The following is a 27,362-nucleotide window of genomic DNA, read 5'->3' as shown; positions in this document are numbered from 1 at the left end:
TACAGTGAGTGTAATTAAATAACAATACATACAGGTAATTAAGACTGGTTTTTATAAATTATCTTGAATGAAGCATTCATATGCTTTCAGAGAGAAATGTAATTTCCCTTTGCATGACATTTTTATAAGAACTGTGAAAAGAATGTGTGCTAGTGTGCTGTTTCTTGCATATACAAGCATTTATTTTCCTGAAAGGGAGGTGCTGAGTATGTAATATGTGTGCGTCAATGTTACGCCATACATAATACATGGGGGATGGGCAGGCAAAAGCAGGTCACTGAGGGAGCTGCAATGCGGTTCTAGAGTGACTGTGTTTGAGTTATGAGCTCTGTGCTGAACCAACCCATTTATAACCTTACCGGTCTCTCTGTCTCTCTTCTTTACTCTTTGCTTTCTTTCTTCTTCACTGTCCTGTTTCTCTAAGAAGCAAGTGAAGCCACTGCAACTCTCGGCCCACGCTACAATCCACAGTATGGCCCTGACTACCGTCAGAACGTCTACATCCCAGGCAGTACCGCCACCCTCACGGTCAACCCTCAGCAACAGATACCACAGCAGGCCCTGCCTCCTCCCCAGGCCCTGCCCCCCATTGAAGCCCCCAAGTCAGCTCAAACGCCCGCCAGCAAGAAGAAGCCTATGAAGAAAGACAAGAAGTAAGACAAGTGGAAGCACTGTCAGAGCTGCAAAATTCTGTTCCTGGAATCTGAGCATCTCTCCTAACTATATGTCTTTTAATCCACAATCTTGGTTAAAGAATGCAAAAATCCCTAGGTTTAAAGATAGCGTTCACATCTGTGGTATTCGTTGTTGTTTATAATTTTTTTTATTTATTGTGTTTTTGATGGTACTACGGTATCTTCATCAGTAACCCAAGCTGAGTATTTCTTACCCTCTTGCTTAAACGGGACCTGATCGACTAAGCAAGAAGAGATGCGTTCAGATTCCATTAGCTCTTTCTTTGACAGATAACTGTCCTGTAAATAGTATTACTAAAACAAGAAGAAAACAAACATTTCTTCTTTATTTTTTTCAATATTTCATGTTATTGGCTTTTACGTGTTCTTTTCAGAGCAAAGTAGATGCTTCTTGTGGTTACAATAATGAAATATTGTTAGAATTTTTAAGGAGATGTGCCACAACTCTCACCTTGACTGGGAAAGTATGAGTATTGGGCTGAACTATGCATTGCAAAGGAGATAATTAAAAAAAGAGGGAACACACTAATAATGATTGAAATTATTTTCAGAGTAAGAGAATGCATTTGCATTGTCTAAAAGTAGAGGGTGAAACATTGGACTGTTGGCATTGTATTTCAACTTAATAGCCAGAATATCAGAGCTGAATGTTTGGTTAACATAGTTTTACATTTCATTGTTATTATTTCCTGTTAGTGTAGTATATGATTCCTTTGGGATTGCATTCAGTAATCTAAACAGTGTTATCAAACCTTGGAAAAGTTGGCTGATTTCCCAGCCTTCGTAAAGTCCATGTTAGAGAATCTGTTGGTTCACAGTGAATGAGGTTTTTGTATAATGCTTAAGGAAGTGGACTGGTGAGGTCTTTGTACACTGACTTGTGTTTAAGTTTGTCAAAACGTAAAGACAAGATGGGAACATCTGATAGACTGCCAGGGAAAGAAATGGCACATGGTGACCATAATGGCTGAAATGGACATCAGCAAACCAAGACAGTCAAACTTTGTATTGTTGAGATGGCAGTTAAAATGAGAAGCACAGATTGAGTAATGATTAACTTAAGGGTCATTCAGACTAAATGCATGCTTGCATTACAAATGCTAGATCCATAACACCTTAAAAGGTTTTGTTGGCATCTAAAAAAACCCCACAGTGCTTCTGCGCCAGATGATTAAAAAGTTAGATGCGGTGCAACTGTCAAAAATGTCCATCTGGCAACAACGCAAAAATGTGTGTACGGTGTGAATGGCCCCTTAGACGCTACACTGTCTTGAATGGATCCCACATTGAAAAGGAATTCTATCCATTGTTCTGCACCAACCTTTACCACAGTGTATATAAAATGTGTAACCTGTCTTTACAAACATTAGAGCCACAAGGGCTGGCCATTACAGGAATGTTTCAGTATTTAAAAAAAAAAAAACATAAAAAAAAAAAAAAGAGAATAGACAAAAAGAAAGTGTAGTATTGTAGGACAAAACGCTTCAAGATCATTGACTAACCAAACTGTATATATTACTCAAACTTCTGAAGACACACAATCATAGCTTAAGGCTTGTGGAGTCAGTGCATATTTTTGTGTTTCCTCCCCAATTAAACTTTATTTCCTTTTCTCCAATCAACTAAACTTTTAAAGATAACAGATGATACTTACTGTCTTTAGAGTACCCCTCCCCACATTTTACTGTACTTTTCTGTGCTTGTATTTCCAATCAGTCTGTAATGATACTGGAATGCCACCCCTGTCTGACTATGAATAGCTATCTATATATCTATAAATGTCTGTCTGCTGCTTGGCTACCTTTCTGTATTTGACTGTGATTCCTTTTAAGAAATGCTTAGCACCTCTTGTTACACTTTTATTTGATATGCTAATATTTATATTGCTGTTGATTTATGTTTTACTTTATTATTGGGACACTTACATTTTAAATAAAATTTTGTCAGAACTCACGGTCATGGCTGAACTGTATCATTTTTCCAGGTGGCATGATCTGTGGCCTGGATGTGCTGTACATTAGGAATCTAGAGATTTCACATTTAGTTAATAATTTCTTGACTTTTAATGTTATTCCTGTATAATCATGTCTCAAATTGCAACCTATAAAAATTTGATATTTTATATGCCTGCGGTGTGGTGAGATTTTGTACCGGTGAGATTTGGAGCAATTATAAAATTGCCTTTTTTTTCTCCAATAACTGTTCAATTGACCCCCAAGAGAAAATCTAAATTTCCATGTCTTCTGCTTTAAAACATGACCTATTTAAAAAAATCTTATTGATTCAGCTCCAAAGGAAGAATGTTGGTGTCAGAGTGAGTGAGCTCTACAGAGATTTATGAAGTAGGACATCAGTGCTATTCTCTTGTGCATACAACAAAGCAAGGACATATGTATATGGAAGCATTCCAAATGGCAGAGGAACACATCTCTTCACTATATTGAAGAATTTGGGGGAAATCCAGTGAGATAAAAAAAAAGATCAATCAAGCTGTTGTCTTACTCTGAATCTCCAACACACAACAAATGGAAATACTGTATGTACTGTAGCTAAATATGCCATTTGTTAGTTCAGAGACATTTAGCTGGATTGCTGTTTTGTCAAAATTAACTGTGGAAAAAAATTTCTCTCTTGAATCATGATCTAGTTTTATGCTTCGGGAGTCACAAACATACACACTGAATAACCAGCTGTTATATAACCTAGTGTACTGAAATGTCATGAACAAAGTGTTAGTCACAAACAAAAGTATCGTTTTGATGTTAAAGTGATTATATTGATGCATATGGAAAAGCTTACTTACCACTTACATTGCATAGCGCAGTTTCAAAATCAGTTTAAACTGAAATGACACTGAAGGTCATGTGTTTCTTGATTCAGTTACACAATCGCCTTATAGATTGTATAGAACACAGCTGAGAACATGGTCAAATTGGATAGATACTTTAAAGGTTTAACCCTCCATTTTATTAAAGCAGACTGGCAGATCTGCACTCGGCGAAGCTAATGCTTCTCTCCCACAAAATGGCTGACACCTCATACAACTGCAGCGGTTGCCTTGGAGATGAGAGAAGGCTACAATATTCTGAGAAACAGCATCGTGCAATCTTAGTCAGTTAGGTGACAGATGTGCAAAAATCCAGTTTGTAGCAAATACGAATCACTGACCTCATCTGCTATGCAACCAGGGTGGTCAACATGGAAATTTGTACAATAATGAAGTTAGATTTCCATTTGCCCTGGCAGTTAAGACACTAGCTCAGCTCTTAAATAGCTCCAATGTGGCAGTAATAGGCATAATGTCAACTTTAAACCATTATGGCTGCTTAAGTTTCAGAACCGCAAAGAGGCCGAGGCAGTATTACTCTGCTGAGAAGAGATTCAGTGAGGTACAGCTGGATTAGAGGTCATTGTGTGAATTCTTACAAAGTAATGGCACTGATCTAGCATAATCGTATGTGCTATCCAACTGAAAATGTTATGTATATAGGAACCTGTTTCTAAATAAACTGTCTGGTGCATAAGATGCACAAACAGCTAATGCTATGTTGGGACATGACATCATTAGAGCATTGGCCCAGATGGGAAACTCTCCCATTCGGCAGTTGCTTTAGTGCTAAACCACTTCATTTCCTCTCTGCCACTGAGATTATGCAGCCAATCAGGGAGTCACCCAATAATGTGCTTAATGATATACACAGAGCTGTATTAAAGACCAATGGCCACATGCTGTCAGAGAGCAAACAAAATATTCTACATATAGAAAAGCTCTCTAAAGACTAAAAAAGGGAGCATTTTATTCTGAAACACCCACAGAGGTATATTTTCTTAATGTGACTGTATACACATCCACACTACTATAAAAACGGATAGTTGAGGTCATGGATATTCATTAATATAGTACGACTTGGCTTGTAAGAAGAGGTACAACTTTTAATTCCATAGACACCAACCAATCAACAAACAGAATATCAATAGTATCAAACAGGCATAACATTTTAGCTAGCCTACTATCCAACACTTTATCTTAGAAACATTAGAAACATCTACGAACAAATGGCTACTCATTCCATATTTATTTATGCAAAAAAAATGACTGATGCATTTCATATAACCTGTAAAATGCTTTCCTGGTCTCGTTCCACACCCCAATGTTTTTGTTCTTTCGTTGTACACAAAAGTTATTTTCCTATTAAAATCACAGTTAGGTTTAGGGTTTGGGTAAGCGGTTAAACTTTACGCTTAGGTTTAGGTTTGGGGTTTGGGTTATGGGAGAAACTCGAAATTTCTCTTTGGGCGTTAATTCGTACAATCTCGTAATGTTATTACGACCAGTCATGAGACCGGGATGATTATTTTTGTTGAATAGCAATACTCAGTTATGTAATACATTGTATCTTCTAGTATGAGGATGGCACTTATTGAATATACTTTAAACATACCGTTCCAATTTTATATTTCCTTAATATTTTTATTAAGAAGTATCCATTTTCTAAAAGCAATTATTAATTCAAGGCTATGCTATATAGTCACAGCTTAAGGGGTTGCTGTTACTCTGCTACATCATGCCTTCAACACCTTTTAGCTATGACTATATTCACAATATAGCACACCTCTCCTACTTAAGTGCTTTAGTATACCACAAAGTGGTTCTAAAATAATATAATAGGTAATATTGTGATGCACAGTAAATATAAAGCTCAAGCTTCTCTGAATTTAATGTCTGGCAACATTCAATGGGACTGTTCATGCAGTTCAATCAAAGCTGCTTGTTAACCAGCATAAACAAGGTCATTGATCAGAGCCTGTGGGCCACGTGGACTTGCTAGTAAATACCCTGCTCAAACACAGGCATTGGCACACACTTGCTGGACAGATGGTCTTTTCAGCTACCATTACACTGTGCTATAGGTCATTTCATCAGGGAAAGGTCAGTTCAATATTAATGTTTCAATATAAAAATTATTTAAAAAGATCCATTTAAGCATTACTTGGCCACTGTGATGAGGCTTCCTGTAGTCTATGCTTAAAGAACTTGCTTTTGTTCACTAATTAGCTCACAAAACCTCCAGGTGGGTGGCTGGTGTTTTTGGATACAGATTTGTTTCTCTTTGCTTTGTGAGACAACACTGAAGTCATTCAGAGAGAGACAGCAAGAGACCTAGAGTATTTCTGCCAGAATAAAAGGACTCCATCTGCCAGGCGAACAAGCACCTGCACCCCTCCCGCACCCCTCCCGCACCCCTTCACTCCATTCCCTTCCCCTCCTGCCGCCCTGCTCAGACAGAGTGAATATAAAGTCTGCAGCCTCAATAAAAACCTCTGAAGCTTCCGTTGTCATGGAAACAAGGCTGACAGCCAGGCCCTTACACCAACAAAGGGGGTAACACAGAGGATTTTTAGCATCCAAAAACAAAATTTTGAAGAGACATGAGAACAGGGGCGTCGGAGAACGGGTAATGATGGACCTGAAAAACAGGGGCCCTCATTGGAGGGGGGGCTCACAGAAAGGCTACATTGATTTTACATTATATTATCATTTGTTATATACATACAGTAATAACATGCTATTGTTTGGAATAAAAGGTGACAAGAGTCTGTTTTCCACCTGTAAAAATGTCCCCTATAATTTGCCTTATACGTTAGAGACCCCCAAACCCTCATCAATAGCAAAAGTGGTCTGGTCCATCTGCCAGTATGCGGTCTAAACCAAGTACACGTCAAGATGCCATTTACTTAGTCCGTTAAGGTATCTACAGAAATTAATCCAAAATCAGACATTTCAAAAGAAAATGGAGCAGAGAAAGAGCAGGAGGTAGCAGACAATTTTTGAGTTTTTACAGAAGATAAATTAGTCATACCTGTGTATTTTCTGAATATTAATTTGATATCCATGTAAACTTGGTCAAAAATTAACACATTTTGTAAGAAAACATTGCTTTTGGCAAGAAAATAAAAGGGAAATATTAACTAAGTGGTAGGTAACATTATTAGCAACTGCATCATTACCTCTCATTTTATTAAACAGAGTACAACAATGAGATGCTTGTTTAATAAATTGACATGCACAATTAAATCAAACTGTCAACATCAGCCTCATGCATCTACTGTATATACATATTTTATTTCAGTGCAAAACTTACCATCAGATGTTCATCTATGATGCCTAAGTGTTCTTTTTCTCCAGAACTCCTTTGGATACATGTGAAATCTTCACATTAAACCACTACAAGTATATGTAAGGAACAAAATCAACTGTCCTTGCACAAGGACGCCATTGTCTATTTAAAGAGACAGTACTGATTTAGCATGTTCGGAGTATGCATGTAAACAAGCATGTAACAAATATATGTATGTAAAATAATAAATGCAGTATTAAGACATTTATTGATGAAATATTATGAGTTTGACCATTTTTCAAAAGCTAAAATGTGACCAATATGATGAAAAACACAAAATATCAAATTTAATCTGGAAATCTGTATCAATACCCAGCGCTAATTTTATATTCATTATGAACCCTTTGCAAATAAGAGTTGGTATATTAAGACTTTCTGAAACTAGCTGAGAGCAGATATGTCACACGATAGACTGAACAAACTGGCACTTCTCATTTCAGAAATGTTATGGTGACTTTGCCATCAAGAAAACGAATAAATGTATACATTTAGGCTTTGTTTATGTTTTGTAATAATGTATTGCTTTATTCAAATAATATTTGCATTTGAAAAACAAAAGTTGTATATTACTTATGAATTAGCACTTTTACATATCCATTTAAAATGTTTATACTGGATATTATCCCCATCACAAACCCATATTGTTAAGAGGCCCTAAAATAATTCTGTACTCAGGGCCCAAAATTTGGAGCAACACCCCTGCAAGAGAAAATGGGACAATACTGACAAATTTCACTTCATATAGCCACCAGGTTACTGTGTTGTATTGCCAAAAAATCATTCATTTACCATGTCATTCCATGGTAATGTGAAGAAATGTGATAGTGATGCAGAAATGGAGAGGAAAGAGAACAAAGAATCCAGTTATTGGCCTTTAAAGGGACTGTTTACAACTAAATTAAAATTCTGTCATCATTTACTCACCCTCATGTGTTCCAAACCTATATGACTTTCTTTAGTCAATGGAGCACAAGAGGCAGAATGTAAGCCTCAGTCGTTCACTTTCATTGCATATTTCCAATGCAATGCCTTACATCATAATTTTTTCCCCCACAGAAGAAAGTCATAAGGGTTTGATACAGCATAATGGTGAGTAAATAATGACATTTCTTTTGGTGAACTATCCCTTTAATGTGACAAAAACAAGAACTCTAGGCAGAGGCCATCCTTTCATCCCCTTAGGCATGGCTGTAGATTGCAAAGCGTGTGAAAGAATCATGAAGTATAAGAGAAGCAATGCTTCATTGCCCAACTTAATGCCTCGTAAAGAGATGCAACACAACGTTGCCTTCCTCCAAACCTCCAGCAGCATCTCTCTTCTTTCCTCAGTCTATTTTTTCCTCTCTCTCCTCCCCTCTCGACATCCAAATATCTAATTTAGTTTTCTGCCATACATCATTCCTTTCAAAGCCTGTCTATATTTATAGATACACGTCAGTGCAGTGGGTCCTTATCCTATATAATATTCATGGAGCACAGAGGCTCTTCAGAGCGTGGGTTCATAAAACAGATTTGTCCCCCACTTCCATCCACCGTATCCATTGCCATGGCAACCTCACATCCCTAAACCTACATGTCAGTCTACATTTCACAACTGCGGGCTAATAGCCCATCCTTAGCCCACCTGTGTTGCAGCTGCGTACATTATGCTGGTCAGTGGTGTATGAAATGTACTGAAAATAATTTTATGCCACCCTATCAAGTCTGTCTCTCTGTATATGACTCCCTCTTTCTTTTTCGAGTATATCAGCTTTCCTTTTGTTCTGTGCCAACACGATCATGTTTAAAGCTGCACACAGTGTGCATCACTATAAGAAGTTTACAGTCAGTCTTCATTTCTACCCCCTTACTCCTGCTGTCCTTATTTTCTCTGAATCTCTGCGAGTTCCCTCACCCCACTCCTTTTGTTTCTTAATAGTCCTCTTTTTATTGATTTATTTTTATTTTATTTTATTTTATTTCCCTTTCCTATTTGTATTAAAGTATTTTATGATAGCACACATGGCAAGATGCCTGCAGCAAGTATACGCTCATACAAACATGAAAAAACACAATCACACATTCAGGCTGGGGGAGAGGAACATCATCATGAACAAGGAACAAGGTAACTATGGCAACAGACAAAGAAGGGATGACGACATTTTGTAGGGTGAACATAGGAAAAAAAAGGTTTTATAAGACAGCAATCTTGATTTTGCTTCATGTCAATTAAAATAAAAATACAAAATCTTTATTCTTTATTGTACATTTAAGAAATTTTGAATTGATCGTTTGAAATTAATGTAATTTAACCTTATATATACAGTATATATATATATATATATATATATATATATATATATATATATATATATATATCTTAAATCTTATTGCATTAGTATTTTGATTAAACATACTAAATAAGGAACCAGTGTAAAAAAGTTAGTAGGTCACACACCAAATTTCCCAAAATGTATGGGTAAATGTCTGTTCTGGTGCTAAATGAAGGAAACATACTATAAAACCTCCTAATACTGTACAAGTTGTTTCCACTGAGTGTATTTGTGTTCGGTGAGTCATTGTATGATATATGAAGGTTTTGGCCATGTGGTATAGAGTTTTTTTATACAAGCGTAGAATAAACAGCTGTGAGTGGGTGAGGGGAAGTGTGTGGGAAGGGCTTAAGAGGCTGAGGAGAGCTGTAATTTGCCAGATACGTTCAGTCGGTCACTCGAGAAATGTGTTGTTGTTTGTGCAAGGCTTCCCCTCCCCTTTTTCTTGCTGTGGCCCGATTGTGCCTCCCTGCCATCTGCACTGATGTAGGTCCAGCAACTGACTGGACTGCTGTCACATCGTAGTTACAGCAGAGCCAGACATAAAACTACATTAACAGATACTCATACAGTAGATCAAGTACACACAGCCTCAAGACTGCAAGAGGATATGACCCACCCACCCCACCATCATATCAATCATATCAGTCTTGACTATGACCATGAAATCTGCCCCAGATTCACACACAAAACCACACACACCCTAAAATTTGATTAGTAGAGATTGGGTATTCTTTCTGGTGAGATTCATGCATTAATTATTCTTGGAGTAGGCAAGGTGATGAATCCTTTACACAACATACATCAAAGCAGACAACATACCATATCACCTATTAATAGAAATGTACATGATCTAGTAACACAGCAGCTGATTCATTGTCAGCCATAATACAGATTGTACAGTTGCCCCAAAGTCAGCCTGGTTGACAAATTTTCTTTAAAAACAAATCTGTAATCTGGGTTACAGTGAGGCACTTACAATGGAAGTGAATGGGGGCCAATCCATAAACGTTAAAATACTGTTTCAAAAGTATAGCCAAAAAAGCGTAAACAATATGCATGTTAACATGATTTAAGTTTGATAAATTCAGTTACTAACCTTATCCATTTAATGTTATAGCCAATTTTACAACATTGCCTTGAGGACATAACATCGCTTTGGATAAAAGTATCTGGCAAATTAATAAATGTAAATGTAAATAATGCCGTAAACGCTTAACCTCTAAATGACTGCAAAAATGACTATATTAACAACTTTACAGCTCAATTAATACACAATTTTAACAGAAGAATTAATTTGTGCTTTTATATTTTATAAGCTACCTTTAAACCCTCCAAAAACTGGACCCATTCACGTCCACTGTAAGTGCCTCACTGCAACTTCGATTTTTGTTTTTTTTAAGAGAAGAGGAACGAGTTCAAATGTATTTTTGTGGTATCAACATTATGCCACAAATGCTGTCAATTGAGCTTAACTTGTATTGAACCAGGAATATTCCTTTAAGTGTTGCTTAAGTATCAAAATATGTTTTTGCAGACCTGAAACACCTGGCTAGATCAGAGGGAGTATTTTGCAGCCACCTTTATTATTACGTACTGTATGCAAAGAAACCCACCGTGATCACATTCACCAGCTTCTCCATATTTTAATGAGAACACATGAGGTGATGATGAGGTGGTGGATGCCATTTTGTGAGGTTAGCCTGAAGCTAATTGAGCTGTGACAGACTGACAGATGAAGGGCAGGGTGATGAGATAAGACGCCTCTCTCTCTAGTTCTGCTCTAAACAGCCATGGAAGTGTGATTCCACACTGTACACACTTTACACACAGCCATGTAATCTGTAGCGTATGTTTTAGATTGCTCTCATAAAGGCTAATGAGGATGACTGTAATTTAACAGGGATCAAGACGTTCCTCCAAAATAACCAGACCTGACTTACATGCTTATCAGAACAGATAAAAGCAGATATTATTACAATCTATCCATCCATCCATCTATCTATCTACCTATCAACAAAGGGGCGAGTTGGGGGCAACAGAGGAAGGGTTGTTGTTTTGCTCACAAGGGTGAGTTGTTTTACCTGGAAACCTCACACCTCCTCCAATCAGCTTCCAGTTGCCTCTAGTTCTTAAAGCTGATTGGCTGTCTGTGCCCTCCGGCATAATAATGTGTTTAAGTGAAGACTGAAGCAGTGGGGCGGCAGTCCAGAGGAGACGTCTGATCTTGCTGTGACCCCAGCATGTAATGAACAACTATTTTAAGACAGTGAGATGAATGGATTGAAAAGCATGTTTTTCAATATATTTTAAACATCAAATTTTAAAATTACACAAAGTCTACTTGAAGCTCGCATTAAAAATGTGGTTAAAGGAGTTTTGAATTATGTTAAATCTACAGTGTGTGACATCATAAATAGACTCAATTCAATGAATCGTGTGTCTTTTTAGGATCACTTGACAAAAATGTGTACTGAAAAATGTGTTAACTAGAACACAGCTTTATGCATTGCTTCTCTGGTATGTATGTGAATATTAGTTCTGTGTGTTAACCATGCCTCTTCTATGAGCCTGTGAAGAGTATGTTATCTGATTGACCTGTTTCTAAGCTGCAAATCACCAAAATGAGATCACACTGACCTGACATCTGAGACCTGTGGTATTCAGTTCCCCTGGATTTGCTGTGAGAATCATTTCACAGAGTCTGAATCTTAATAATGTACACTGTACATCAGCAAATGGAATAAAATAGATGTAAAAATTACTCTTGTAATGTAAAAAATATATAAAAATAAAACATTCACTTGCATACAAATTAATTTGTTCATGTTTTAATCAAATGCATATTCTTTTCAGCACATTTAACCACATGATTCACCATATTCATAAAGTTACTCAACTCTGTAAGTTTGCTTTACACTGAAAACCCTAATAAATTGACTTTACTCTATTGATTGAGTAAACTCGTTCTCTCAATTGAGTAATGGTGTCTCCAAAACTGCAAGAACTTGTAATTAAGTTAACTTGGCGTTCATATAGAATCAACCTCACTATTTATGTTAAGTTAACTAAAAGCAAGTAGACTTAACCCAGATTTGCTATATTGAAATGTTGTTGTTTCTACTTAATAAGTTTACCTTAATGGACTAAAATAAGGACCATACAATAATGCAGCTTATATACAGAAGATTCAAACTGATTCTAGGTCAATCATTAAAAAAATATATAGAATTATTTCCCACAAAAATGCATAGACACCTGAACTTTGATTGCACATGAACAAGGAGAAATTCGATAGTGTTAACAGGGTCAAAATTGACAAAATTTTACAGGAAACGACTATTTGCAACAAAACAACATCATTCTACAAAAAAGCTAAAACCTCAATTAATTAATTTTGTACTGAATAGTTTTAGTTATTAACAATTAAAATATTAACATAACTTAAGAAACATAAGTTCAATGAACATATTAAGTTGAGCCCAAAACTTGACATTTCAAGTAATAATTAAGACAACTTGATTTTTTCCAGTAATGACAACATAAGGGTTTACAGTGTAGGACCATATTAGGATCCTACAACAATACTACAGAATAAAGGTCAATCTAAGGTACAGTAGACCAGTAATTTAGTACTCTCTTCCCAAAAATGTCCATTCAGAGCTGAGACCTACTTTCTCCTCAGGCTGAAGACATAAGACTGATATTTGAATGTTAATGTTAAGTTTATAAATGAAGCCTTTTCTTCCCCTAAAGTTCAAACAGGTGTCCTAGCAGAGTAACCACAGGAGTAGTTCATTAAATGAACTATGTTCCACTAAGTTGTACAACCAGTAAAGTGTCCACATACTTTGTCTTCAATTTAAACAGTATAGAGTTTATAATGGTAAACCAAACAAACTTTTTTGTGAAATGTTTTGCTTGAAATTTCTTTGCTTTTGCTATCTTTCTGTAAATCAAATGCCACTTGGTTTGATATTTTGCTATCTAATGCAATGGCATTCATACAAGATGAGTCAGAGTGTTGCTGATCTCCTAGAATGTAAGAACGAAATGTATTTTTGCAGTTTTTGCAAACATTTTACTTGAAACACTCAACAACAAAAAAATAATAAATTATACAAAAAATAAATAATTAGCTCAAATGATTAGATAATCAGCCTGAAGTATTTCATTTAATTTATTTGTTTAGGTGGTCCTTAAAACTTCCAGAAACATTTGACCATTCAGAGGCTAAATGTCCTGCCGTACATGCTAAAAAACACAAAAACTACAAACTTCTGATCTGTGTTAAGCTCAAAGACAGAGGATTATCAGAGCTCATCCCTGCAGAGAAACACACTGATCACACAGCAGCGCTGCACAGCAGCGAATACCCCTGCTGTGAACACCTACCCACTAAAAGAGACCACATGTCTTCAAATCTGCTGACAGCAACCATACATATTCATCTACATGAAAAGCCTAACCTAGTAGGGATACAACTGAAAAAAATAAAACAATAAAAAATAAAATCATTTAACATATAATCACATTACAATTATTGCATTGCATAGCCCTACATTGCTAAATGCAGATATAGGATTATAAATGCAGTCTAAATGCAGATATAGGATTAGAAGAGAAGAGTGGACAGAGCAAGTAAAGGAGGGACGACCTACAGTTATATATGTGAAGCTGCAAAGCAGCCATTTTGGCTTATTTAGGTCACAGCAGATTCTGACAGGGTGGGCTTGAATAATTTTACCCTTATTACGTCTCACTGTTCACATGTGCGGATGTAGGGTGGGAGTAAAAGGAAGAGCAAAATCTAAGTAAGCACTATATGCAGCTAAAACAATATTGGGTAGTGAGACTGACAGTCACTTGTTCTGAGTGTATGTCTTTGTATGACTGCCAAGGTGAACAGTGTGCTAGCAGTTTGACAGACAACTGTTTTGTGGCCAAAGCTAAAGCAGCAGATGTTTGATTTAGGTCAGATTTTCTTTACAAAGAACACATTGAACACATGACAAGAGACAAAGAGAGAAAAATGAAAAGAACAAATATAATTGTTTGGAGAACATGTGAGATGGAGGAATGGAAGGACAAAAGGATACAAAGAGAGGGGGGGAGCAGAATAAATAGGTTATCACAAGTGCTGCCAACTAGTGCTGCTTGCATGTATTTCTGGCTTCATCGCCACGATCCATACAATTCTGCATATGAGTATGCCTGTGCTTATGCGTTTATGGTGAGAGTGCACGTGCGTTTGGTCTCATGCAGTCTTTAACTGGTCAGACACCCGCAATGCTGTGCAGTGATTACATGTAATATAAGGTGTAGATCTGTGACGTCACGTCACCTTCAGTACACTGACTATATTTAGTCCATGCACAAAGTGTGCTCTGTGTTGTAAAGCCTGAATGAACTAATGGCCCATATGTTCCCAAACACAGCCTTAGTGAGCCAGGACAAAGACCCTGCAGTCCTCTTGTTCTCCCTGTATCTCTATCTGCGGTGTTTACGAATGTAACAGGCAGCTTGCATAAGGCAACATGTGTACTGCAGAAGTAGAATAGACGAAGTTTAATGTCTTTAAAACGTCAGTCACTTCTAGAGAATCTATTCTGGGAGCTGACAGCATTCAAGCTCCATTAACACACTGTTCCTGTGAGGACTACTCTTTTAAAATGCCAGCAGAGAGAGAGAGAGAGGGGGGAAAAAGAACAACACTAATTGAATTTTTTCACAAATGACCTGGTATAAAAGGAGTTTCCAAGGCTACAACACACTGGAGGACAAAACTTTAAATCACATGGCACTGACGTTTAACATAAAGGGAAAAATGGGTCATGAAGTTGAACAGATATTTAAATATAAAGCAAAAGTTAATGTGAATTATTACATGAATTATTAACATGAATTAGTTCATTAATGCATTATGAAGTAACTTTTTTTTTTTTTTCATAAAATAACATTAACCACACTGTTAATATGTGTCTTTGGATGAAAGTAAACAGAACATTTCAACTTGTTACTTCTACAACTTTAGTTTTTAGTTGGGCTGTCGATTTAACGCGTTAATTCAGTGCGATTAATTTGACAAAAAATAACGCATAAAAAAATTTTTACGCAATTATTCGCACCATAATAAGGAAGATTCCTGAGAAATGCAAGCTTGTAGTACCACCTGTTTACTCCAGAGGGCAGTAAGTGAAATTTCAGCTGTATGAGCAACACGCAGTTTATTTAGTGAAGAAAACACTTTAGTAGGCAGAACAACACAAACATATGTTACATTCTTGCATTCAAAACACTTCACGGAGTGCAAATGCGAACTAAGGGATCTCAAGATGTGTTTAAAGATTGAGTATTAAACTATATTTAACTTGAAAACGTGAACTAAACATTTTATGTTTATGACGCAACACACCCGAGACGTCTGACATAGATGTAAATTGATGGGACCTTATACAAGTCCTCATAATAAATCTCCAACTGATTGACAAATTCACTTGTGAAATGGATTGCTGTGAACTGTATGCCAATGATTGACTTATGATCAATAATATGGTAGAAAACAATACATTGTATTTTAAAGCCGCTTTTTGTATTGTCTTATCAGTGATTAACCCTTCATCCACAAGAGTGTAATGCATTTAATTATCTGAATATTTTCTTATTATATATATATATATATATATAATTTTTTTATATTTAAAGATAACTATGTATAATTATATATTGATATAAATATGTATAATCTTTATATATTGAATTATTGTTATATGAGTTGCTTTCTCAACAAATATTTGTATATGCGATTAATTCATCGGGACACCATGTCATTAATTCGATTACAAGTTTGAATAGATTGACAGCCCTAGTTTTTAGCAAATGAAAAAAAAAAGATGTATAAAGATATGAAAAAATATTTGTGGCAGTAAAAAAAGAATTATAAGTCCAAATGAAACTAAAAAACTCTTAACCAAGTATGCTTTAAATGATCAAATCACAAACGTTTCTAATCTCAATGTGTTCTCTTTGTATGAACTTCCATTTTCTTTTTAAAACAAATATTCACATAAATACTAACCAAAGTGGAGGAGGACGGGGCCGGGCTGGAACGACGCAAGCCCGGTCCCCAATCAGCCCGATGGGGCGCATGAGGTATAAAGACAGGTGGAGATGACAGTTAGAGAGAGAGAGAATTACAGGTAGCTGCCCTGTGTTTATGTATGTATGTGTGTTTTTGTTTAAGTTTATCATTAAACTAAGGTTAAATGATTATTAAACTTTCAGGCCGGTTCTCGCCTCCTCCTTGTCCATCTTAACCCCTTTACACAAAGTTGCATATAATCTTGCAATCTTCCAAGCTGAATAAATGCAGTAAAAAAAAAGTTAATTGTTAGTTCAACATACTCAGTGCATTCACTAATGCTAACCTTTTAAAAAAATGTTATTAATAGATCAAATAAAGGTTAGAATTTCCAGAAACCTGTTCATGGATAGAGTAATCATTATCTGAGTAAACAGAGCTGTCAAAGTATTTTTGTGACACATTTGTCACATATACTATTGCATAGGCAAAGACTTTGTACAGCAGTTCAACAAAAACTGTGTATTTGTGAAATGTAAGCATAAAGACAAATATAATCTAGAAATATAAGTGAAACAATAGTTACAATAAGACAAAATAAATGTTTTTAAACTGTAACACATTGACTGCAGAATAAACTTTAAAAGTACCTGTGTGTGTGTGAACACACAGCCATTATAATTGTAATTGAATTGTTATTATGTGCCATAGCTGTGCAGACGTCCCTTCCATTAACAACACTTTGGGTATATGACCCATAGACGTCATTCCATCACACACACGCACGCACACACACACATACATACACACATGCACGCACACGCGCACACACACACACTTGTAGAACTATAGATTATATCCCCTATCCTTAACCCTATTTTTAAAATTTTCAAAAAAACATAGTTTAATATTATTTTTAAGTGATGTGAATTATGGGGACACAAGAAATGTCCTCATAAACAATTATAGCATAATACCCTTGTAATGACCCATTTGTAACCTATAAAAATGTCCTCGTAAACCACACACGCACACACACACACACACACACACACACACACACACACACACACACACACACACACACACAGTCGCTTAGGCACCATTCCAACTCACAGCACAACAGGCCAGGCTCTCTTCCGTGGCACACGCTCTGTCTTTGTTCTCCAGCATAAAGCTGGGGAGAGTGAGAAAGGAATCCTTATTTTGAGAGAGAAGGGAAGTGTGTCCGAGAAGAGGCTGTCGTGTGGAATATATTAGTTTCACACAGAGCAGTCTGTGGTCACAAATGTGACCATTATCCCTGCTAAAACACACACACACAAACAAATACCTACAAACACATACATTCTTACAAAGGATTATGGATGCAGAGACTACCAAAATGTCAATTATTTGAAAAAAAAAAAAAAAAAAAAACTGTACAGGAGTACTGCCAAGTAAATTCTGAAAGAATATCTTTTGTCTTTTGACAAAATTGAGGCAGCCTAAATATAGAGATCTGTGGCTAGTTTTTCCAAGATTCTTGGAGAAACCTACCTGCCAACAACATAAACAAAATAAATAAACTGTGCACAATTTTACCTAGGAGAATTGGTGCTTTAAATAGGGTGGACACAACAATTATTGATTTAGTTTTATTTATGTTTACTGCACTTGGTATGCATTTAATTGATAAATACAAATTATGTATGGCCTTATTAAAAAAAAAAGAAACATTCATATTCATTTACAACATTTTTCACATCCACCTAAATCTTTTGCAGAGAACTGTACCTTGGGAAAATAATGATGTATTGTACACTGTCATCACATATAAATCAGGGGTAGTAAAACGCAGCCCAGCAGGCCAAATACAGCCAGTGGAGTGCAATATGGTCCACAGAAAGTTACAAACATATTCACATGAAACTGTATGTAATCTAACATCCTCCAGTGAAAGAAATTAGTAAATTCCATGCACTTCTTCTTTTACTGCAATACAACTTAACAAGTATCCAGTTCATTCAAGTTTATATTGGACTTTACACGCTCCACAAAGGTATGTGCTATCCATAGGAATGGTTGGGGAGTAACATAATACATATAAGAGTATGGCGTATTAAATATGCTAAATATAACATTCCACTACAGTTACAATTTAAATCATTGGTGATCAGAATACAATTACAATCAAAAAGTATTTGGATTACATTACTGACCTTGAGTAATCTAATGAAATATAGCACAAATTACATATTACAAGTAGCAGATTGGATTTTAATAGTAACCCTCCCAAATCTGCCCATAGTTATATCACATTTTCAAGGGTCAAAATTTAACAAAAACCATATCCACATACCTTAAGACCTTAAAGTTGTTTGTCTTAATAGCTTGTTAGTTGTTATGATAACACTGTAATTAAAGCTGACTAGTCTTTGCAACCCCTACTATATACTGGACCTGTCAGCTGCATAAGTTTAGCATCTTTGCATGGGACAGCAACAATGACCTTGTCCAATTAACAGCATTCTGTAGGTAGCTCTAGCAAACCAACAAACCATACAGGATCTTTGTTTGTGGAAGATCTCCACCCAGAGGTGACCGAATACCTGCTTCTGTACACCTCCATCTCATTTGGGCCCATCTGATCTTTGCAGCTGTGCTAAGACAGAGTGCCCAACCGCTCTTTTGGGTAAGGGTTTGTCAACTTTGTACACAATGCTTAGCACACACTGGCTATGATGATGTTTTAACCCCTCTTGTACAAGCCCATGAGACTACTGTGGGCCCACCATGATTCCACTTTGAAGAAAAGTTGAATCTACAACATCTATATCAGGGGCCTGGAAGACAACATTGATGGCGAAGCATTTTGTAACGTATTCTTTGTCTTCAGGGACATCCAGTTCTGCAGAGTCATCAGCGATGAGAATAGGTTTAAGTGTTATGGATTTGTTCTTTATACCACCTATGAGGCTGCCAAGAGGGCAATCAAGAAACTGGATGGCATGATGTTGAACAACAAGCAAGTGTCAATCAGCCTTTTCAAGAACTACAAGTAGTGTCAGGTAGAAAGAAAGGCCGGAAGAAAGACCACAAGAGCTGTTATCCTGGTTTCAGCCTCTACATGTTCAATCTACCATACAGCATGGACACTGAGCGGTTTCTTGGAATGTTATCTATTGGACTTGTTCCCAGATGTAAGGTGATGAGAAGGGATGCAGTAAGGTTTAAGATTCATTGCCTTCTCTTCCCTTGAAGCTGCGATAGGCTTGGTCTGGGATGAACGGCCGTGTTGTTGGATCCAGCTCCACAAAAAGTAAAATCGTACCACAATGAACAACTTAAAATATAGTACATACAGTAGAAAAAAGCAAGCTTATTTGTGGTTTTATTGTAATTCAGCATTTTTAATCTGATGACTATTCAGCTATTGTGTCATTAAGGGATACTAAAGTGTCCAGTTGCACATTTCAGAATCTCAGCAGATTCAGTAGCTCATCTAATAATTTTTTGTCTGCTGATTCGTGAATAATATTCGGACAGAAGGGAAGTTGGCATATTCGGCCATGGGCAGAAATAGAGAGAAGCAATGTAAAGTGATGCACAGTATCAGATATAAAGAATGTATGACAACTGTATAGAGAGCATGTCAACATGTAAACAAAGCATTTAGAAATCCCAGCTGGATGCTTTTTTTTAAGGTCAGGAGAAGGAGAAGATGTGTCAGTCAAAAATGAGGTAGGCTACAGTCACCCTTAAATTAACATGTTACCTTTTTTATCAAAAGTATTCTGTTCTATTTTAAGCACACACACACACACACACACACACACACACACACACAAAGTAACATAAATTTGAGTGATGCTGATCAGGGCCTGATGAGCCAGACTGGAGCCTTAATGAGATTACAGACCCTACTAAATTATCTGCCCAGGAATAGTGCTGGATGTGTGTATCATCTGACTACAGAATAGATTGCGGTGTACATCTCAACCTTGCAAGAGGTCGGCAGACTTCAGTGTTTTCTGAAGATGACTTTAGAACAGGGGTGTCAAACTCATTTTAGGTTGAGGGTCAGATTGTACAAAGCATTGCCAAATTTTTTATTTGTTTAAACTTTCTAATTTCTATTCTGTAGTCAGTTGAAATTCAACTGCCACTGCTCCGTTGCAGATTATTTAGTAGGGTCTGTAATCTGATAAACATTCCAATCTAGCTCATCAAACCCTAATCCCTCCATCATGTCCACCATCCAGTTAAATTAGGGAGCCCACAAACACAAACATGGAGATTAATGATCATGTGACTTACAGGAGACTAAACAAGGATGGAAAACCTCTTTAATACTGTAATGAAAACATACGGTACATCCCTGTCTTCCACCGTATTTACTTATAAAATATAAATATAACTTATTTATGGTTTACTCCATGTTTTCCTTTGGAGTAGAGGCTGAATGAAAGGTTATTATTGTTATAAAATTGTCAACAAATCTTAATAAGTTTATCAACTTACTATAGTTTTTCTCCAATTCCCTCTCTATCCTTCCATATAATCATTGCAGCAAGAGAATAACAGATTCTATAGGTCATTAAGTTTATTAAGGTCTGTCTGCTGCAAGTCAGACACAGTGAGCAATGATGGGGATTGTTTAAAACAGGGGAAGAGCAGAGATGTAGGGGGTCCACCAATTATTGTTTGGTCAAACTAATTTTTGTCCAAAATGAAAATATGCATTAAATACAAATTCAATACCATACATTTTACTTTAACCAAAGCAAAATTAAAGAAAAGAAGTTAAAGTTCAGATAGATGTTTTGCTGTCCCTCCTCCACTAATTTGTGATTGTGATTTTATCAACAGTTTTGCAATGTATGCATCATAAAATTGCAAATACATAAATACATACATTATTATAGGCCAGGCTTACATTGCAACACTCAGTTTCATACAATATACAGTGGCCCTGCTCTGTCTCTCTATCCACCAAGGGGTGCTTGTCCTGAAAATAGTTGTAGCCTCAAGTGTATATCATACAGACACACCACTGCTAAAACAATCTGATTATATTCGATTAACTCATTACACAATGCAACACATAACAACATTAAACTAAAAGATACTTGCCTCAAAACCAGTTTCTCAACATGGAGGTCTGAGCCCAATAGCCTCAGCCTATTTCCAAAGGGGCAGCAAGATGACCTATATAAAATAGGTTCTTTAAAATATCAAGATGTATACACCATATAAACTGAAATTAATCATGAGCAAGTATTTTAATGTATTTACATGACTAGTTTTTAGGGAAGATGGGCCTTTGAATATTGTTTTGGACAATAGGGGGCCTTGAGGTAAAAAGGTTTGCTTTCCTATCCCATTTGACACCCTAGGTGAGACCCTCCAGTCCAACCATCATCTTATCACTGAAACTTATACCCATGAACTCTAGAGCAACTATATAGCTGATTTGGGATATACATCTTACTTATGAACTTCAAAATAGTTCTCAATGTGTTTCAAAGACATAGTGTGTTTATTAAGCCAAAATCATTACATTTAGCCACAAGCAGAAGGTGAGAATGTACACATTCGACTTTAAAACATGTGCAGATTCAAAGAGTCACACACAACGTTTCTTTAGAAATTGACAACGATATCTGATGTTTGAAAAGTTAATACCCCTCTTTATACCTGACTCTATAGCACAACTATAGCACAATCTGGCAGAAATCCTGATAATTTCCACAGTCACAGAGCTCATAATGCCATGCTACACACACTTTTCTCAACAACTGTGACTACTACAGGACAAATAGCGCTACTTCAGCTAACCTGCTAACACACGTGTGCCACAAAGGTACACGCTATAACAATCGGACACTTTCTGCTCTTATCAAAGCAACAGCAGCATCTACTGGTAAGATCAGGGGACTACATTTAAATGGTCTTTAATTTCAAGGCGGAAAAAACAAACCGATTCAGAGGTTGGTCACAAGCATTTCTAGAGTGCAGTGGCGGGTCTATGGGGTGGCCAAGGGGGGTACCGGCCCCCCCTGAAATTCGATTGGCCACCCCAGGTGCCCCCCCTATAAGATGTCTTGTGATTGGTTCATTTTACGGCCAATCAGTTTATAGACTCTACTGAAGTTCGTGATTCAAATAAGTTTTTTTTTTTTTTTTTTAAAGCTTAATAAAGTCATCTTTATTGCCAAAAAAATGATACAAATAACAAGTGACTTATCAAAATATACATAACAATTTTCTCAAATAACTACTGTCTACAATTGCCGTAAATTGTTTCGACATACTTTTTTTAAAATGTTATTATCCTTCAACAACACAAACAAACAAGGTACATCAACAAATCTCTGAATATAACCTCAATTGTTCAGCCATAGGTTGAGCATAGCTAGTACAGAAAAGAACAGAAAACACACTATGAACAAACCAATAATTAAATAGAAAAAATATATAAAAAGGGACTTTTTAAATGAATTTAAACGTATCCAAAAGAGAAATCAGTTTAAGGGCTTTCTGATTTTTAACAAATTTTAAAGATTTGCACAAGAGTTTAACCTCATTCATCCAGTGATTAAAGTTGGGTTTAGATTTAAACCATCTGCATTTATGCATGAAAAACTTTCCAAAACATAACAAGAAATTATAACAAAATCACAATCTTTGTTTCCCAGACAAATTAACTTCCATGTGAGAGGTGGGAGTTCAACCCTCCTAGACCTTAACCAATTCTGCACCTCACTCCAAAAGGGTTGCACCAGATCACAATCAAAGAAGACATGCTCTAGATTTTCAATATTTGTTTAACAAAATACACAATTATTCACATCAAAATTAAATTTCAATCTTAAAAATTCTTTAGTAGGATAAATCTCAATTAAAATTTTGAAATTCAGCTCCTTAGCTTTAGGAGGGAGAGGAAAAGACAAATAATTTTTCCTAATTTTTTATATTTCAACCTTATCAAAATCTTTAAGCACGTATTCCAGTCTAATTGGGTTTGGGTAATAAGCCTGTAAAAAAAACAATTCTAATGACTCTATTTGTACATTTTTTATCACAAAAATCATAACCTTCTAAGGAGAGCTGTCTCTGTTACGGATAAGATGAAGGCAGACGTGGAGTGAGGATCTATTTGCAGGTTTTATTGAAAAAACGTGAAAACAGACAAAACAGGAACAAAGGAAATACCCGCAATGGGGAAATAAAACAAAAACACAGAAAGGTTGTACAGGCAGGAGAAACATAGAACGAGCACAGAAACAGGCATCCACAAACATCAACAATCGACAGGGGAATGGAGAAACAGCAGGGTTTAAATACACAGGAGACATGATGACAAACGACGATCAGGTGAGCACAATGACACAGGGCTGGCAATGATGAGGGCCGGGAATCATGGGAAGTGTAGTTTTTACAAACGGAATAGGAGTTTGAGACAAAGACTATTGAAACACAGGGCAGACAACAAGGGAATCGTGACAGTCTCAGTACTGGGGAGATTTTGGAGTACAACATGTCTTCTTTAACCATTAATCTTAACGGAAGTGGTATAGCTCTAATCATTCTATTAAAAATATTAACGGTACACTGTACTTGGAATTTCTCACAAAACACTCTATACAGTAACAAATTTCCATTATCATCCAAGAAATGGGCAATAGCCCAAATCCCTTTAGATATCCATTCCTCAAGATATACAGATTTTCTGCCAAATTTTATATATCTACTATTCCAAACTGGAGTGTTGTGAGGAGTGAAGTTATGTTTGAACAATAGTTTCCAATAGAGCAGCACTTGCTGATGGAAGGCTGAAAGTTTATCTGGTAACGAGGTGCACTAAAAGTCACAACATAACAGAAAGTGTATTCCCCCCAGTTTGTTAAAGATAGCATTGGGGACAATAAACCAAAAGGAGTGGCTATTTTGAATGAAGGATTTTAACCATTTCAATTTCAAAACACCATTCATAATGTCAAAATCGATAGCATTCACCCCACCGTCTTCATATTTTTTAATCATGTCCTCCTTTTTAATGTACTGACACTTATTTCTCCAAATAAATTTAAAATTCACCTTATTTATTAATTTAATCATTTGTGTCGATATGGGCAAGGAGAAGGCTGGATAGATGAATCTGGACAAACTATCCATTTTAGATAAAAGAACCCTTCCAAAAATGGTAAGATCCCTCTGCAGCCATCTATTCAATATGGACTTACATTTATCTATGTTATTCAACACATTGTTATTCTCCATAACATCTTTATCTTTAGAAATAATAATCCCCAAATATTTAACTTCTCTTTTAATTTGTATATTAGATAATGACTGCAAAGGAAACTCATGCAGGGTTAACATTACACATTACCTTTGTTTAGGTTTAAATGTAGCCCCGAAGCTTTAGAAAACTGGTTAATAGAATGTAAAGCTAATGGAATATGATATTCATTCTTTAGAAACAATGTTGTATCAGTCAGCAAACTGGCTTATAAGTATATGTCTATCCAACACTGAAAGACCTTCAATACCATTATTTTTAATCAATATAGATAATAACTCTGCAACCATTATAAATAATAATGTTGAGCTTGCCAGTCACCACCGAAACAGAAGAATCCAGCTGTTTTAGTTGAGGTCTGCCTTCTTTCTTTTTCGACTGTTTTCCTCTCTTTCTGCTACTGTTTTTATTGTTTCTAAACTAAAGACTGTTCTTTAATATATTAGCAGAGCACAATGTAATGGTTCCATATTTTATTTTTAAACTGTGGTGTTTTCATTTGAACTGTTACAGTGCTAAAACTTTAACTCTGTGTTACTCAGCTTTTTTGTCAATGAATCTGAAAGAAATGTTGAATGAAACACTGATGTTTTGGCCAAACCATTTGAATTATTACAGTGGGGGGATTTTTTTTAAAATTATTATTATTTGAAAGAGATTGTGAATAAAACTACTATATATTGTAATGGCCAAACTAATTAAAAGAAAATAGTTGACATCGTTTCTGATTCTGGGTTTTTAAAATTGCTCATTATTAAAATTGCTTTTATTTTATAAACTTGTTAGTTTTATGAAAACACTAAAAATAATAAACACTGGCTCTCAAATTTAACTTAATGGATATATACAGGGATGACAAAAAACTAAATTAATCAAAAATGTGCTTTATAGCTACATTTGTTTACAAGTAACTTTATTCAAGTTAAAAAAAATAATAAAATCAATAGGATTTACGTAATATACTGTAGAATTTAGCTTTTTTTTTTTGGTCACTGGCGGCCACCCCGTTTGGAGGCAGTGCCCCAGCATGGCCCCCCCACTGAAAATGCTCTAGACACGCCCCTGCTAGAGTGTGCTCTCTCTCTTTTGCATATCTGGTTTGTCTGGTGGCCAGCAGTCAATCAGGGGTTGGAAAACTCTGACTCATCATGCAGGGGGAAAAACCCACCACAGGATTTCCTCATATTACCATGTACTACAATACACCCTGAAAAAATGAAAAACAATAATGGAAACTTTTTCAGGATAAATTAATAGCCAACCTTGAATTCATAGTACAAGTTAAGCTGCATGTTTTGTAAATGTGGAAGACAAGAAGGGTAGTTACAAACAAACACAGGAATGTGGGGTATGAGAGCTTTAATAGAAACAGATGTGCTCAGTCACACACACACACACACACACACACACAAGCTTCAGAATGTAAAACTGAAGAAATTGGAACTGGACTATTAGTTAGGCTACTATTAGTGTCAGGTTACGAAGTTACATTTTTTGGTCATCAGCCAAAGTAATAAATGCTGGAATTTACCAGACACAATTTTTTTTTTTTTTACAAGACAAATATATATACACATTTCTTCATATAAGTAAAATTATACAAATACCAAAAAAGCATTTAATCCTGACATATATTATCTCTGTTTTTACATATGAATCCTCTTTTAAACTAAAAAAAATAAGCATTATCTCTGGGGCCTCAATTATTAAGACGTGTGTGATCCTAAATGTAAACATATGACAATTTCCAAAATGTTCCTAACGAGTGATAAAACATTTGTATGCATTCTTACTTTTAAAAGTAATATTCCGTGTTCAATACAAGTTAAGCCCAATTGTAACACGCACAAGAAGAGATAGTCACAATGTCGGGTAAAACTGCTTTATTGGCAGAATGGCAAAAAGTACAAAGGGGCAAATCCAGAGAAGCGGAGTCAAGGGGAGCATAAGGTCGAAGCCGGGAGATCAGAATATAACAAGGGGGCAAATCCAAAGAAGCTTAGTAAGGGGAAGCGTAATGTCGAAGCCGGGGAATCAGAATACACAGAGACAAAACAAGTGAGTAGTTTAAACAGGGGAAGCTAGCGAAACACTAGAGCTGGCAAAGCGAAGGAGAAACTAAACAATAACCAACAAGTGTGGGGAGAAAGTGCAGGGTATAAATAGAGGAATAGAACAGTGCAGGTGAAACTAATATTACGGTGATTGGGAGCGAGTGTGAGAGCTAGAGGGGGCGGGGTGGACTTGGGGATTGGCGTTTGTTACACCAATCAACAGCATTTATGGCCTAATCAACAGTAAGGCACTTACAATGGAAGTGAATGGGGGCCAATTTTTTTATGTTAAAATACTAACTCTTTTAAACGTATATAAAGGATATGTGTGTAAATATAATTTCAGTGTGATAAAATCACTTGCTAACCTTTTCTGTGTAGTTATAGCCAATTTTGCAACTTCGTTACCTTGAAAATGTAGTCAACAACCCCTAAAACCCTAAAATGACTGTAAAAATTACAATTTAAACAACTTTACAGCTCAAATAACATGTGAGTTTCAACAGAAAATCAATGTAAGTGCTTTTATAAAATTATAAGATTCACGTTTCTGTGTTTAAACCCTCCAAACATTGGCCCAATTTACTTTAATTGTCCTCATTGACTTTCATTGTGAGTGTCTCACTGAAAACCTCAATCTTTTTTTAAAGAAAAGGAGAGACGAGTTAAAATAAATTTTTGTGGTAAACAATATTATGCCATAAATGCCATCGATTTATCTTAACTTGTAATGAACCCGGAATATTCCTTTAAA

The 27,362-nt window shown here is 36.1% G+C and overlaps 1 protein-coding gene across 19 annotated transcripts in view; it reads left to right on the top strand.

Annotated features, from left to right (window-relative positions):
• Positions 1 to 2,649, top strand: part of LOC127636503 (protocadherin gamma-C5-like) — a 77,964-nt gene extending 75,315 nt beyond the window's left edge. For all 19 annotated transcript variants that reach the window (XM_052117009.1, XM_052116998.1, XM_052116999.1 and 16 more), the window contains one exon: positions 428 to 2,649. In XM_052117009.1, the coding sequence (XP_051972969.1) occupies positions 428 to 657 (230 nt within the window). In that variant the 3' untranslated portion in view covers positions 658 to 2,649. The remainder of the gene's footprint in view (positions 1 to 427) is intronic.
• Positions 2,650 to 27,362: the final 24,713 nt, after the last annotated feature.

The sequence above is a fragment of the Xyrauchen texanus genome, chromosome 44, assembly GCF_025860055.1.
Source record: "Xyrauchen texanus isolate HMW12.3.18 chromosome 44, RBS_HiC_50CHRs, whole genome shotgun sequence".
Classification (NCBI taxonomy): Eukaryota; Metazoa; Chordata; class Actinopteri; order Cypriniformes; family Catostomidae; genus Xyrauchen; species Xyrauchen texanus.
The sequence above is the reverse complement of the archived record's forward strand: the minus strand, read 5'-3'. Positions and strand labels throughout refer to the sequence as shown.